General features: G+C 41.4%; 1 protein-coding gene across 2 annotated transcripts in view; it reads right to left on the reverse strand.

Moving 5' to 3' along the window:
* Nucleotides 1-863: 863 nt before the first annotated feature.
* Nucleotides 864-14,399, reverse strand: part of si:dkey-197j19.6 (actin nucleation-promoting factor WAS) — a 41,052-nt gene continuing 27,516 nt past the window's right edge. For both annotated transcript variants that reach the window (XM_060918391.1, XM_060918390.1), the window contains exons 6-8: nt 2,964-3,189; nt 1,210-1,258; nt 864-1,127 (exon numbers count right to left, since the gene is read on the reverse strand). In XM_060918391.1, the coding sequence (XP_060774374.1) occupies nt 1,117-1,127; nt 1,210-1,258; nt 2,964-3,189 (286 nt within the window). In that variant the 3' untranslated portion in view covers nt 864-1,116. The remainder of the gene's footprint in view (nt 1,128-1,209; nt 1,259-2,963; nt 3,190-14,399) is intronic.

The raw sequence follows: 14,399 nt of genomic DNA on the forward strand, positions 1-14,399 counted from the left end.
GTGAAAACCCCAGGAGATCCTGGGCTTTGGCAACAAGAGAGCAAAGTAGTTCTTTGGGGGCAGCCACAACCTGTAGGTTTGAGAAGCAGCCTTTGATGGTTTGATTCCTGAATTGAGTGAATGAACAGCACTTACCCCTCCCTCTGTATCATGGCTGACATGCCCTTGAGCAAGGCACCTAACTGCTCCCTGGGTGCTGTAACATACTGTAGCTGCCCACTGCTCTGGGTGTGTGTTAAATGCAGAGGAGGAATTTTGCTCTGCTTGAGTGTACCTGTGACAAAGATTCTTCTATCTTAACCAGCTTCATGAGGTCGTCATCTGGAATGCTTTTCAATTAACAGGTGTGCCTCGTCAAAAGGTAATTAGTGGACGAGTTTCTTGCCTTCTTAATGCGTTTGAGATCAAACAGTAAATAGCAAAGAATAAAAAAATACAGTAAATGGCCCTATTCCATCCACAACTGTAGTAATCCATACATATTATATCAAGAACCGCTCAACTAAGTAAAGAGAAACGACATCCGTCGTTACTTTAAAACATGAAATGTCTCTTAATTAATAAAAATAAACAGAATTGAATTGAAATTTTGTGTCCTGTATATGAATCTGCTTATTTTAATACATTATTGTTTCCATAGTAACAGGCAATTCACAGGGACATGTATGCACAGTTACTCTACATAATCTAAACCTAATAAAAAATTGTTTAACACACACACACACACACACACACACACACACACACACACACACACACACACACACACACAATCTGACTGTAATCAGTTTTTTGCACTATGAATGTGATATGGTGCTGATTTTACGGAGAAAAAGACATGACGTCACCTGAGGTTTTTGATATTTTATGAACAGACATCAGGAAGGAAAAGTGCAGTACAGCTTCTGATAAAGTCACAGAGACAGTTTTATTCAACAAATAAAATAGATTTCGTTAAAACTTCAACACATAATGAAATAGAGAAATTAATTAAATTACTTTTTAAAAATTTAGATAAATGCAGGACCAAAGCTGGCCACCTGTTAAAAAGTGCTTTACTGTAGATCTTCAGCAGGAGACAAAATGCTGCACATGATCTTCTGTGAAAGCTTCTGCTCATATGTCATCTACAAAAATAAAAATAAAGCTGTAAGAGGTAAGAGTTTTTAAAAAATGATAGAGTGAGAAGTGTATTAACCAGTCACATACCAGCTTCTGTGCTTCTGTGCTTGTCGAAGGAAAAAGAATAATTTCCTCCCTGTAATAAATAAAAATGACAAACACACAATTAAGAGTACTGTAATGTGATTAGAGCTATATGCAAGGTTACTACAGTGCCTTAAAAAAGTATTCATACCCCTTGAACTTTTTCACATTTTTCCACCTTACAACCACGAACTTAAAAGTTTTTTATTGAGATTTTATGTGATAGACCAACACAGAGTAGCACATAATTGTGAAGTGAAACGAAAATGATAAATGGTCTTCAAAATTTTAAACAAATAAAAATCTGAAAAATGTGGTGTGCATTAGTATTCAGCCCCCCTGCGTCAATACTTTGTAGAGCCACCTTTTGCTGCAATTACAGCTGCAAGTCTTTTGTGGTATGTCTCTACCAGCTTTGCACATCTAGACACTGAAATTTTTGCCCATTCTTCTTTGCAAAATAGCTCAAGCTCAGCCAGATTGGATGGAGAGCGTCTGTGAACAGCAATTTTCAAGTCTTGCCACAGATGCTCGATGGGATTTAGGTCTGGACTTTGACTGGGCCATTCTAACACATGAATATTCTTTGATCTAAACCATTCCATTGTAGCTCTGGCTGTATGTTTAGGGTCATTGTCTTGCTGGAAGGTGAATCTCCTTCCCAGTCTCAAGTCTTTTGCAGCCTCCAACAGGTTTTCTTCCAGGATTGCCCTGTATTTAGCTCCATCCATCTTCCCATCAACTCTGACCAGCTTCCCTGTCCCTGCTGAAGAAAAGCATCCCCATAGCATGATGCTGCCACCACCATGTTTCACAGTGGGGATGGTGTGTGCAGGGTGATGAGCAGTGTTAGTTTTCCGCCACACATAGCGCTTTGCATTTAGGCCAAAAAGTTCAACTTTGGTCTCATCTGACCAAAGCACCTTCTTCCACATGTTTGCTGTGTCCCCTACATGGCTTCTTATGCCTGTCTTTCAACAATGGCTTTCTTCTTGACACTCTTCCAAAAAGGCCAGATTTGTGGACTGTACGACTTATAGTTGTCCTGTGCACAGATTCTCCCACCTGAGCTGTGGATTTCTGCAGCTCCTCCAGAGTGATCATGGGCCTCTTTGCTGCTTTTCTGACCAGTGCTCTCCTTGCTTGCTCTGTCAGTTTAGGTGGACGGCCATGTCTTGGTAGGTTTGCAGTTGTGCCATACTTTTTCCATTTTTGAATGATGGATTGAACAGTGCTTCTTGAGATGTTCAGAGCTTGGGATATTTTTTTATAACCTAACCCTGCTTTAAACTTCTCCAGAACTTTATCCCTGACCTGTCTGGTGAGTTCTTTGGTCTTCATGATGCTGTTTGTTCTTCAGTGTTCTCTAACAAACCACTGAGGCCTTCACAGAACAAGTGTATTTATGCTGAGAGTAAACTACACACAGTAGGACTCTATTAACTAATTAGATGACTTCTGAAGGCAATTGATTGCACTGGATTATATTTAGAGGTATCAGAGTACAGGGGGCCGAATACTAATGCACACCACATTTTTCAGATTTTTATTTATTTAAAATTTTGAAGACCATTTATCATTTTCATTTCACTTCACAATTATGCGCTACTCTGCGTTGGTCTATCACATACCGTAAAATCTCAATAAAAAACTTTTAAGTTCGTGGTTGTAAGGTGAAAAAATGTGAAAAAGTTCAAGGGGTATGAATACTTTTTCAAGGCACTGTAATTGTTGTTCTGTCCTTGTTGTTTACTCACGGGTGAAAAGCTGACACTTTTCTTTACAGCTGCTGGATTGATGTTCAGTTTGGGAGCTGGGTAGGATGGAGGGAGGGGAATAGAAAATTTCTGTTGCAGATGATCATGGTGAGGAGGATTAGACGTAGCTGAGGGGATCGGAGGCAGGGGTCCTTTCCTCTGCACCAGAGAACGAGTATTGGTCACCTCTGATTCAACAGATGGTGGAGCTTCGGGGGATTCAGACCTGAACAAGTGTAAGACAGTCACGGCATTAAAGGATGTTTTAGACCTAATCTTTTAACTGCACTTTGATAAGTCCTTCTGTTCTCACAATTAACCCAACCTGTGGTGTCGTGTAACAATGGGAGCAAAATGGTCAAGCTGAAATTTTATTTTATCCCCTGGTGACCTAGTAATATTAACACAAATCTTTTGGGAATGATGATACACTCGCTGGCCACTTTATTAGGAACACCCATACATCCACCTGCTGGTTGATGCAGTGCTCTAATCAGCCGATCCTTTGACAGCAGCACGATGCATCAAATCATACAGATACAAATCAAGAGCTTCAGTTAATGTTCACAATGTTCAAACATCAGAATGGGAAAAATTGTGATCTCAAAGTGCGACTTTCTTTCACTGTGGCATGGGTGTTGGTTTGAGCCAGATGTATTTGTTGGTTTGAGTGTTTCAGAAGCTGATCTCCTGGGGTTTTCACACACAACAGTCTAGAGTTTACACAGAATGGTGCGAAAAACAAAAAACATTGAGCGAATGACAGTTCTGTGGGTGGAAACAAACGCCTTGTTGATAAGAGAGGTCAGAGATGGCCAGATTGGTTCGAGCTGCCAAGAAGAATATAGCAACTCATCAAATATTTGTAAGATTTGATTGATTTGTTTGTTTGCTTGTTTTTAAATCTTGACTTATAAATCTTGACTTTTAAATATATATATTAAAATAATCTTTTAGGGACTTCCGGTGGCGCCATGTTGTAGATAGCAGCAGGAAAAGTAGCTCTACAGAAAACCAATTAAAACTAGCTAATAACTAAAGCAAAAACAGCAGTAAGCATGGAAATCTGGAAAATAAGTCGACAAACAAAGTTGATGGAAAATATGGTTAAGATAGGGAAGGCTGGGCGGGGGGACGGTGCAAAGGGAAGTTGTACTGAGTCGGCGGAGGGAGGGAGTCCAGAGATGGAGCAGCTAGGGTCAGCTAGCAGTGAACATGATGCGGTCATATTAATTGAGCTACGCAAATTACAACAGGAGCATGCCAAAGCAGCAAGTGACAACAAGAGAGCAATGGCTAGACTCGAAATGAACATGAAAGAGCTTATGGAAAGAATGGCATCCCTTGAGCAAAGAGCGGGGCACATGGAGGAACGAATTGGAAATACAGAGGACAGGGCGACGGGACTGGAGCGCTCCGCGGCCTTCTTACTGCAGCAAACGGCCAAACTATCTGTTAAGTGCGATGACTTGGAGTCAAGAATGAGACGCAACAATATACGGATACACGGCATCCCAGAGGGCGCAGAGAAGAATGATACCATAGACTTCATTACGGGACTTATTAAGTCCAAAATCCAAATCACAGGTGACATGGAAATACGCATCGAGAGGGTGCACCGGTCACTGGCGGCTAAACCCGGGGCGGCGCGGCCCCCCCCCCGAGAGAGATCATTGTGCGCTTTTTTGGATTACAAAGTTAAGGAATATGTGATACGACAAGCCTGGAAACAGAAGACAACATATGAGGGACAAACCATCTACACGATGGAGACTACATGACGGAGGTTCAAAAGAAGAGGAAACAGGTGAGGGATGTCATCAAAATACTGAAGGAGAAAAACGTGAAGGCGCAGTCCTCCTACCCAGCCCAGCTTAAAGTGTTTTTGGACTCAGGGACAAAAACATTTGCCGCACTAATGGAAGCGGCACCTATGTTAAAAGACATGGGGATTATTGTGGACGAAGATAGGACGGAGAAGCTGCAGAGAGTGATGATGCAGAGCAGCTGGAACACGGCGACAGGACAGAGAGGGAGGCAGAGACAGCCCCACATCACAGAAGCAGACGTACAGGCCCTCATGGAGTACACTCAACACCTCTACTGATATAGTAAGGACAAAAAAAAGTGAAGTGTAATAAGGAATAGTTAAGAATAGGAAATTATTTTTATATCTGCCTTCAATACAAGGACTGGTGAAAGACGAGAGAAGCTAGTTTAGGCACTACTTGTTAAACTGACAGAAATATTGGTTTTATTAAGAGTGAATTTAAAACTTTGAGTTCTTAACAACCTTAGAGAATAGGTTGTGGATGCACATACAGTGGTGCTTGAAAGTTTGTGAACCCTTTAGAATTTTCTATATTTCTGTATAAGTATGACCTAAAACATCTTCAGATTTTCACACAAGTCCTAAAAGTAGATAAAGAGAACCCAGTTAAACAAAAGAGACAAAAATATTCAGCTTGGTCATTTATTTATTGAGGAAAATGATCCAATATTACATATCTGTGAGTGGCAAAAGTATGTGAACCTTTGCTTTCAGTATCTGGTGTGACCCCCTTGTGCAGCAATAACTGCAACTAAACGTTTGCGGTAACTGTTGATCAGTCCTGCACACCGGCTTGGAGGAATTTTAGCCCATTCCTCCGTACAGAACAGCTTCAACTCTGGGATGTTGGTGGGTTTCCTCACATGAACTGCTCGCTTCAGGTCCTTCCACAACATTTCCATTGGATTAAGGTCAGGACTTTGACTTGGCCATTCCAGAACATTAACTTTATTCTTCTTTAATCATTCTTTGGTAGAACGACTTGTGTACTTAGGGTCGTTGTCTTGCTGCATGACCCACCTTCTCTTGAGATTCAATTCATGGACAGATGTCCTAACATTGTCCTTTAGAATTCACTGGTAAAATTCAGAATTCATTGTTTCATCAATGATGGCAAGCCGTCCTGGCCCAGATGCAGCAAAACAGGCCCAAACCATGACACTACCACCACCATGTTTCACAGATGGGATAAGGTTCTTATGCTGGAATGCAATGTTTTCCTTTCTCCAAACATAACACTTCTCATTTAAACCAAAAAGTTCTATTTTAGTCTCATCCATCCACAAAACATTTTTCCAGTAGTCTTCTGGCTTGTCCACGTGTTCTTTAGCAAACTGCAGATGAGCAGCAATGTTCTTTTTGGACAGCAGTGGGTTTCTCCTTGCAACCCTGCCATGCACACCATTGTTGTTCAGTATAGTTAGTTTTTTTTCTTTTTTATCAGACATCTAATTTATTGGGTTTGTTTACCTGACATGTTTCGACGTACAACTTCCGTCTTCCTCAGAGTGTCACCGGATGTTAATTGGTGACGCATCTTTTATCAGCTGCTGTTTCTGAAGGCGTGGCCTTCCTGTCTGGTTTGACAGGTCGGTCACGCCTTCTACTGTCTGTTTGTCCCCTGCAAGATGGCACTCCAGGTGTGGGAGAGCATGTATGCTCCCTCATCCCGGTTGATGGTCCTCGGGCTTCGCTTACGGATCTCCATGGCCTCCCTGATCCAGCGCTGATGTTTGTTATCTTCTGTGCGGATGACTCTGGCATTCCCCCAGTCCATAATGTGATTTTCCCTTTTACAGTGATCTGTTATAGCTGACTTATAATTTTCCTGTTGTGCCTTTTCTTTTATTGTTCGGGTTTGTCTTGTAGCTGTCTCCTTTTCGCACTCTTTCTTATGTTCATGTTTTCTTGTGCTGAAACTCCTTCCTGTCTCCCCAATATAAGTTTTATTGCATAATTTACATGGAATCTCATATATGGTGTTGCATCTGTTGTCCGGATGTATTCTGTCTTTGGGATGCACCAGGATCTGACGGAGTGTTGTGTGTGGTTTGACAGGTGTGTTAACATTGTGTTTCCTCATTACTCTTTGAATGCGTTCAGTTATTCCCCTGATGTATGGTAATGTAACTACTCCCCTGTGTTCTTGTTTGTTAGTTTGTTTTTTCTCTTTCTTCTGTGTTTTGTTGTTTTTAACCTGTTCCGCCCCTTTGGATATTGCCCATTGTGGATATTGACATGCTTTCAGTGCGTGTTGTATATGTTGTTCCTCCTGTTCTTTGTCCTGTGGATCTGTAATTATTGCTGTGCGTTCATGTAATGTTCTAACTACGGATATTTTGTGCATTATGGGGTGTTCGGAAGTCCAGTTTAAATATTGGTCGGTGTGTGTGGGTTTTCTGTGTACTTTTATTTTGATGTCCCCATCTTCTGTGTGTTGTATTTTTAAATCCAAAAATGCTATTGACTGCTCCGTTTCTTCTTCATGTGTGAATTTTATATTGCCGGTATTGTCTATGGTGTTAAGATGGTCGGTGAGTTGTTGAGTGTGTCCCCTCTTTACTTTTTCCAATATGTCGTCCACATACCGTTTCCAGAGTGTTGGTCTGTATTCCGCTGGTATTGTGGTGAGTGCTTTTTGCTCCAGATCCTCCATGAAAAAACAATCTCCATGAAGATTAAGAATTAGTTACGGAGACGAAAGCATCAAGGAGTTTCGCCGCCTAGAGCGATTGACACGGAAACGGGCACGCTACAGGAATCACCTGAGATTCAATCTGCGCTGCCGGGATGAGGAAGTCGTACCGGCCAGCCTGAACATCAAGAACCCGATTCCAACCAGAAACGCGGAAAAGATGATCAGGAAAGTGCGGATGACTCTGGTAAAAGAACGGATACGGTGCACAACGGATAAACTAAATAATATCAACAGCGAACTACACAGAGAGACGGAAACTTTCAAACGCCGGTTTCCCCAAAACAAGGAAATGGAAATAGCAATACACGGACACTTGGCAGACATACACGAACAGGAATTCACAGAGACAAAAACCCGACAAATACGAAAACTGGACAAACTCATCGCACAGAAAAAGAAGGCAGAACCGGAGCACGCACACATCAACAACAAATGGATTTACAACATATCAAGGTACAAACTCTCACAAGCAGAACGCAGTATACTAGCAAAAGGACTCAACTACGCTGTCACACCGAACAACATACCACACGACGAATTCATTCTGGCAACTGAGTTAGCATGTGAGAAAATACAGGATCACGGACAAAAAGCAGCACTAAGAAACGCAATAGCTGGTATATTGAAAACGGCCAAACCACCACCCAGCAACATCACCAAACAGGAAGCCAAAGCCATGAAAACATTAGCAAAAAATAAAGATATCACAATTCTCCCAGCAGATAAAGGCAGAACAACAGTTATTATGGACACTGATGAATATGAACGAAAAATGAATGAATTACTCAGCGACAACGCATTTGAAATATTAAAAAAAGACCCAACAGAAGACAAGAAAAAGAAACTTAAAGCACTACTAAAACCACTACTCAATGAAAATAAAATAGATAAGCAGGATTACAATCATTTAGTACCCACAGCCAATGTCATCCCCAGGATTTACGGCACACCAAAAATACACAAACCAGGAACACCATTACGCCCCATAGTAGATAGCATTGGTTCGGTCACATACAACTTATCAAAAGCACTCACCGAAATAATTAAACCATTACTAGGACTCACAGACCAACACTGCAAAAACTCAAAACATCTGGCAGAAGAACTAAAAAACATCAAAATGCAGCAAGATGAAGTTTTCATTTCACATGATGTCATATCTCTTTTCACCAGAACACCCACGGAAGCCACCATACAGATAGGACAAGACAAATTAAAAACAGACAGGACGCTCAAGAAACGTACAAACCTCACCGTACAAGACATCACTCAGCTCCTTCAATTCATCGCCACATCCACATACTTTCAGTTCAGGAATACAATCTACAGACAGAAGGAAGGTTTTGCCATGGGAGACCCACTATCAGCCATCATGTGCGGTTTTTTCATGGAGGATCTGGAGCAAAAAGCACTCACCACAATACCAGCGGAATACAGACCAACACTCTGGAAACGGTATGTGGACGACATATTGGAAAAAGTAAAGAGGGGACACACTCAACAACTCACCGACCATCTTAACACCATAGACAATACCGGCAATATAAAATTCACACATGAAGAAGAAACGGAGCAGTCAATAGCATTTTTGGATTTAAAAATACAACACACAGAAGATGGGGACATCAAAATAAAAGTACACAGAAAACCCACACACACCGACCAATATTTAAACTGGACTTCCGAACACCCCATAATGCACAAAATATCCGTAGTTAGAACATTACATGAACGCACAGCAATAATTACAGATCCACAGGACAAAGAACAGGAGGAACAACATATACAACACGCACTGAAAGCATGTCAATATCCACAATGGGCAATATCCAAAGGGGCGGAACAGGTTAAAAACAACAAAACACAGAAGAAAGAGAAAAAACAAACTAACAAACAAGAACACAGGGGAGTAGTTACATTACCATACATCAGGGGAATAACTGAACGCATTCAAAGAGTAATGAGGAAACACAATGTTAACACACCTGTCAAACCACACACAACACTCCGTCAGATCCTGGTGCATCCCAAAGACAGAATACATCCGGACAACAGATGCAACACCATATATGAGATTCCATGTAAATTATGCAATAAAACTTATATTGGGGAGACAGGAAGGAGTTTCAGCACAAGAAAACATGAACATAAGAAAGAGTGCGAAAAGGAGACAGCTACAAGACAAACCCGAACAATAAAAGAAAAGGCACAACAGGAAAATTATAAGTCAGCTATAACAGATCACTGTAAAAGGGAAAATCACATTATGGACTGGGGGAATGCCAGAGTCATCCGCACAGAAGATAACAAACATCAGCGCTGGATCAGGGAGGCCATGGAGATCCGTAAGCGAAGCCCGAGGACCATCAACCGGGATGAGGGAGCATACATGCTCTCCCACACCTGGAGTGCCATCTTGCAGGGGACAAACAGACAGTAGAAGGCGTGACCGACCTGTCAAACCAGACAGGAAGGCCACGCCTTCAGAAACAGCAGCTGATAAAAGATGCGTCACCAATTAACATCCGGTGACACTCTGAGGAAGACGGAAGTTGTACGTCGAAACATGTCAGGTAAACAAACCCAATAAATTAGATGTCTGATAAAAAAGAAAAAAAACTAACTATATTTAATATAAGACATAATGAACGTAATCGAAAGATTGTTGTTCAGTGTTTTCCTGAAGGTGGACTCATGAACATTAACATAAGCCAATGTGAGAGAGGTCTTCAGTTGCTGAGAAGTTACCCTGGGGTCCTTTGTGATCTCGCCGACTATTACACGCCTTGCTCTTGGAGTGATCTTTGTTGGTCGACCACTCCTGGGGAGGGGAACAATGGTCTTGAATTTCCTCCATTAGTACAGAACCTGTCTGACTGTGGATTGGTGGAGTCCAAACTCTTTAGAGATGGTTTTGTAACCTTTTCCAGCCTGATGAGCATCAACAACGCTTTTTCTGAGGGCCTCAGAAATCTCCTTTGTTCGTGCCATGATACACTTCCACAAACATGTGTTGTGAAGATCAGACTTTGATAGATCCCTGTTCTTTAAATAAAACAGGGTGCCCACTCACACCTGATTGTCATCCCATTGACTGAAAACACCTGACTCTAATTTCACCTTGAAATTAACTGCTAATCCTAGAGGTTCACATACTTTTGCCACTCACAGATATGTAATATTGGATCATTTTCCTCAATAAATAAATGACCAAGTATAATATTTTTGTCTCATTTGTTTAACTGGGTTCTCTTTATCTACTTTTAGGACTTGTGTGAAAATCTGATAATGTTTTGGATCATATTTATGCAGAGATATAGAAAATTCAAAAGGGTTCACAAACTTTCAGGCACCACTGTAGTGCTTTTTCCCCAGAGAGAAAACGCCACGACTCTCTGATGATGGGATTTTTGGAAGACATTCGTTCTTGTTCCTGTTATACATTGGTTCTGGTTCTGATGAACATGTACATTTTTTGTTTTCTTTATTATGCAAGGTTTTATGCATTTTCTTACTTTTGGGTGAGGTGTAGAGCTTGTGGGTCTCATTTGAAAATAATATCTCATCTCATCTCATTATCTCTAGCCGCTTTATCCTGTTCTACAGGGTCGCAGGCAAGCTGGAGCCTATCCCAGCTGACTACAGGCGAAAGGCGGGGTACACCCTGGACAAGTCGCCAGGTCATCACAGGGCTGACACATAGACACAGACAACCATTCACACTCACATTCACACCTACGGTCAATTTAGAGTCACCAGTTAACCTAACCTGCATGTCTTTGGACTGTGGGGAAAACCGGAGCACCCGGAGGAAACCCACACGGACACGGGGAGAACATGCAAACTCTGCACAGAAAGGCCCTCGCCAGCCACGGGGCTTTAACCTGGACCTTCTTGCTGTGAGGCGACAGTGCTAACCACTACACCACCGTGCCGCCCTGAAAATAATATGAATACGCTTAAGCTTGTGTCATACAATGTACATGGTCTGAATCATCCCATTAAGAGGAAGAAGATACTTAGCCAACTGAAAAAATTACAATGTTCAATAGCTTTACTACAAGAGACACATTTGATGGACACTGAACATAGAAAATTAAAAAGGGAATGGGTGGATCAGGTATTTTATGCCTCATATGGCAAAAGGAGAGGGGTAGCTATTTTAATTGCAAAATTGGTAGTGTTCAAATTAGCATGGAAGGAGAGCTTCCTGAAGTATAGAAAAGCTCTTAGTGCTGTGAGATCAACATATCTCTCCTCCCTTATAGAAGATAACAAAAATAATCCTTGATTCCTATTTAATACTGTAGCAAAATTAACCAGGAATAAGTCCACTATAGACACATGCACACCTGTAGTATGTAGTAGCAATGATTTCATGAACTTTTTTAATGACAAAATTGAGAATATCCGACAAAAAATTAAAACTACTAATTTAAGGTCAGACAATGAAAGTGACCTTGTAGTTAAACATACAACTGTATCAGATCATCAGTTAGAATGTTTTACTCTCCTTGAAGTACTTGTACTAGGACCACATACAGCTAGAAGTAAGTTTTCTGATTACACAGTGACTCTGGATGGCTAACTTTAGGACTGCAGTTGTCATGAACAGTTTTGCACTCAAGTTTCCATCAATGAAGAGTTACAACATCAACGAAACTGTCTTCATGTTAAAACTCATCTCATCTCATTATCTCTAGCCGCTTTATCCTTCTACAGGGTCGCAGGCAAGCTGGAGCCTATCCCAGCTGACTATGGGCAAAAGGCGGGGTACACCCTGGACAAGTCGCCAGGTCATCACAGGGCTGACACATAGACACAGACAACCATTCACACTCACATTCACACCTATGGTCAATTTAGAGTCACCAGTTAACCTAACCTGCATGTCTTTGGACTGTGGGGGAAACCGGAGCACCCGGAGAAAACATGCAAACTCCGCACAGAAAGGCCCTCGCCGGCCCCGGGGCTCGAACCCAGGACCTTCTTGCTGTGAGGCGACAGCGCTAACCACTACACCACCGTGCCGCCCATGTTAAAACTGTTAATGTTACAGTCATGTTGTCTGTTGTTGCCCAAATGAGGATGGGTTCCCTTTTGAGTCTGGTTCCTCTCGAGGTTTCTTCCTCATGTCATCTGAGGGAGTTTTTCCCTTGCCACCGTTGCCACAGGCTTGCTCATTGGGGATGGATTAGGGACAAAATTAGCTCATGTTTTAAGTCGTTCAAATTCAGTAAAGCTGCTTTGCGACAATTTTTATTGTTAAAAGCACTATACAAATAAACTTGACTTGACTTAATTGGTAAAGGTACACCAATTAAGGTTGAAAAGGAGATTAAGGATAACACTGGACGATATGTCATGATTGTGGGATCGATAGGAGACATGATTGTTTCAGTACTAAATGTATACACCCCAAATGAGGAGAAAGAAACTTTCTTTAAACAGATAGCTAAAGTAATATCCAGTGAAGCAAAGGGAATGGTACTGATGGGGGGAAATTTTAACACAATACAAAATGGTAGATTGGACAGGTTTCCTCCAGACCAGGGACCAAGCACAAAAAAATCTACAGTATTGAATAACATGACTAAAGAGTCTTACTGATCCATGGAGGGATAATAATCCAAAGAGGAGAGATTATACATTTTATTCAAACCCGCATGGTAGCTATTCAAGAATAGATTTTTTCTATGTGTCACAACAACATATACACAAAGTATTGAACTGTGGAATAGAAAATATAACTATAAGTGACCATGCACCCATTACCCTAACCGTAGACCTAGGTAATGAGCCCCTTTTCAGATATTGGAGGATGAATGTATCTATTCTGTCAAGTGAAAGTATAGTAAAAGAAATAAAGCAGAATTTAAAGGAATACTTCCAAATAAATGATAATGTTGAGGTAACACCATCAATATTATGGGAAGGAGGGAAAGCAATGATATGAGGGAAAATAATAGAAATATCATCTCGACTGAAGAAAGCTCGACTAAAAAAACAAAGAGAATTGGAGAACAAAATTAAAGAATTGGAGACGGAACATAAAAGAACATCAGATAAATCCATTTTTCGTGACTTAAATATAATCAGAGGCAAATTAGATGATCTCTTAACATTTAAAGCAGAAGGGTCCCTACATTTTACAAGCCAAAGATACTACGAAATGGGTAATAGAGCCAGTCGCTTATTAACATTTCAATTTAGAAAGGCCCAAACAAATAGAATAATATCAAAAATAAAACGCCCCATGGGCGGCACGGTGGTGTAGTGGTTAGCGCTGTCGCCTCACAGCAAGAAGGTTCTGGGTTCGAGCCCCGTGGCCGGCAAGGGCCTTTCTGTGTGGAGTTTGCATGTTCTCCCCGTGTCCGCGTGGGTTTCCTCCGGGTGCTCCGGTTTCCCCCACAGTCCAAAGACATGCAGGTTAGGTTAACTGGTGACTCTAAATTGAGCGTAGGTGTGAGTGTGAATGGTTGTCTGTGTCTATGTGTCAGCCCTGTGATGACCTGGCGACTTGTCCAGGGTGTACCCCGCCTTTCGCCCGTAGTCAGCTGGGATAGGCTCCAGCTTGCCTGTGACCCTGTAGAACAGGATAAAGCAGCTAGAGATAATGAGATGAATGAGATGAAAACGCCCCATATCTAAACAAACTATTAAAACCTAAAGAAATTGCAGAGGCTTTTGCGGAGTATTATAAAGGCTTATGTGACGACTCTGAATCTGACCACAATGATAGTGACACACAAGCCTTTTTAAAAAAAATTAATTTACCAACCCTGTCAAGGGAAGAGGCATCTGAAATGATTCGGCCAGTTTCTACACAGGAAATATTGGATACTATAAAAACTCTCAAAAATAATAAATCACCTGGGACTGATGGGTTCCCAGGAGAGTTTTACAA

Source organism: Neoarius graeffei, chromosome 4, assembly GCF_027579695.1.
Source record: "Neoarius graeffei isolate fNeoGra1 chromosome 4, fNeoGra1.pri, whole genome shotgun sequence".
Taxonomy (NCBI): domain Eukaryota; kingdom Metazoa; phylum Chordata; class Actinopteri; order Siluriformes; family Ariidae; genus Neoarius; species Neoarius graeffei.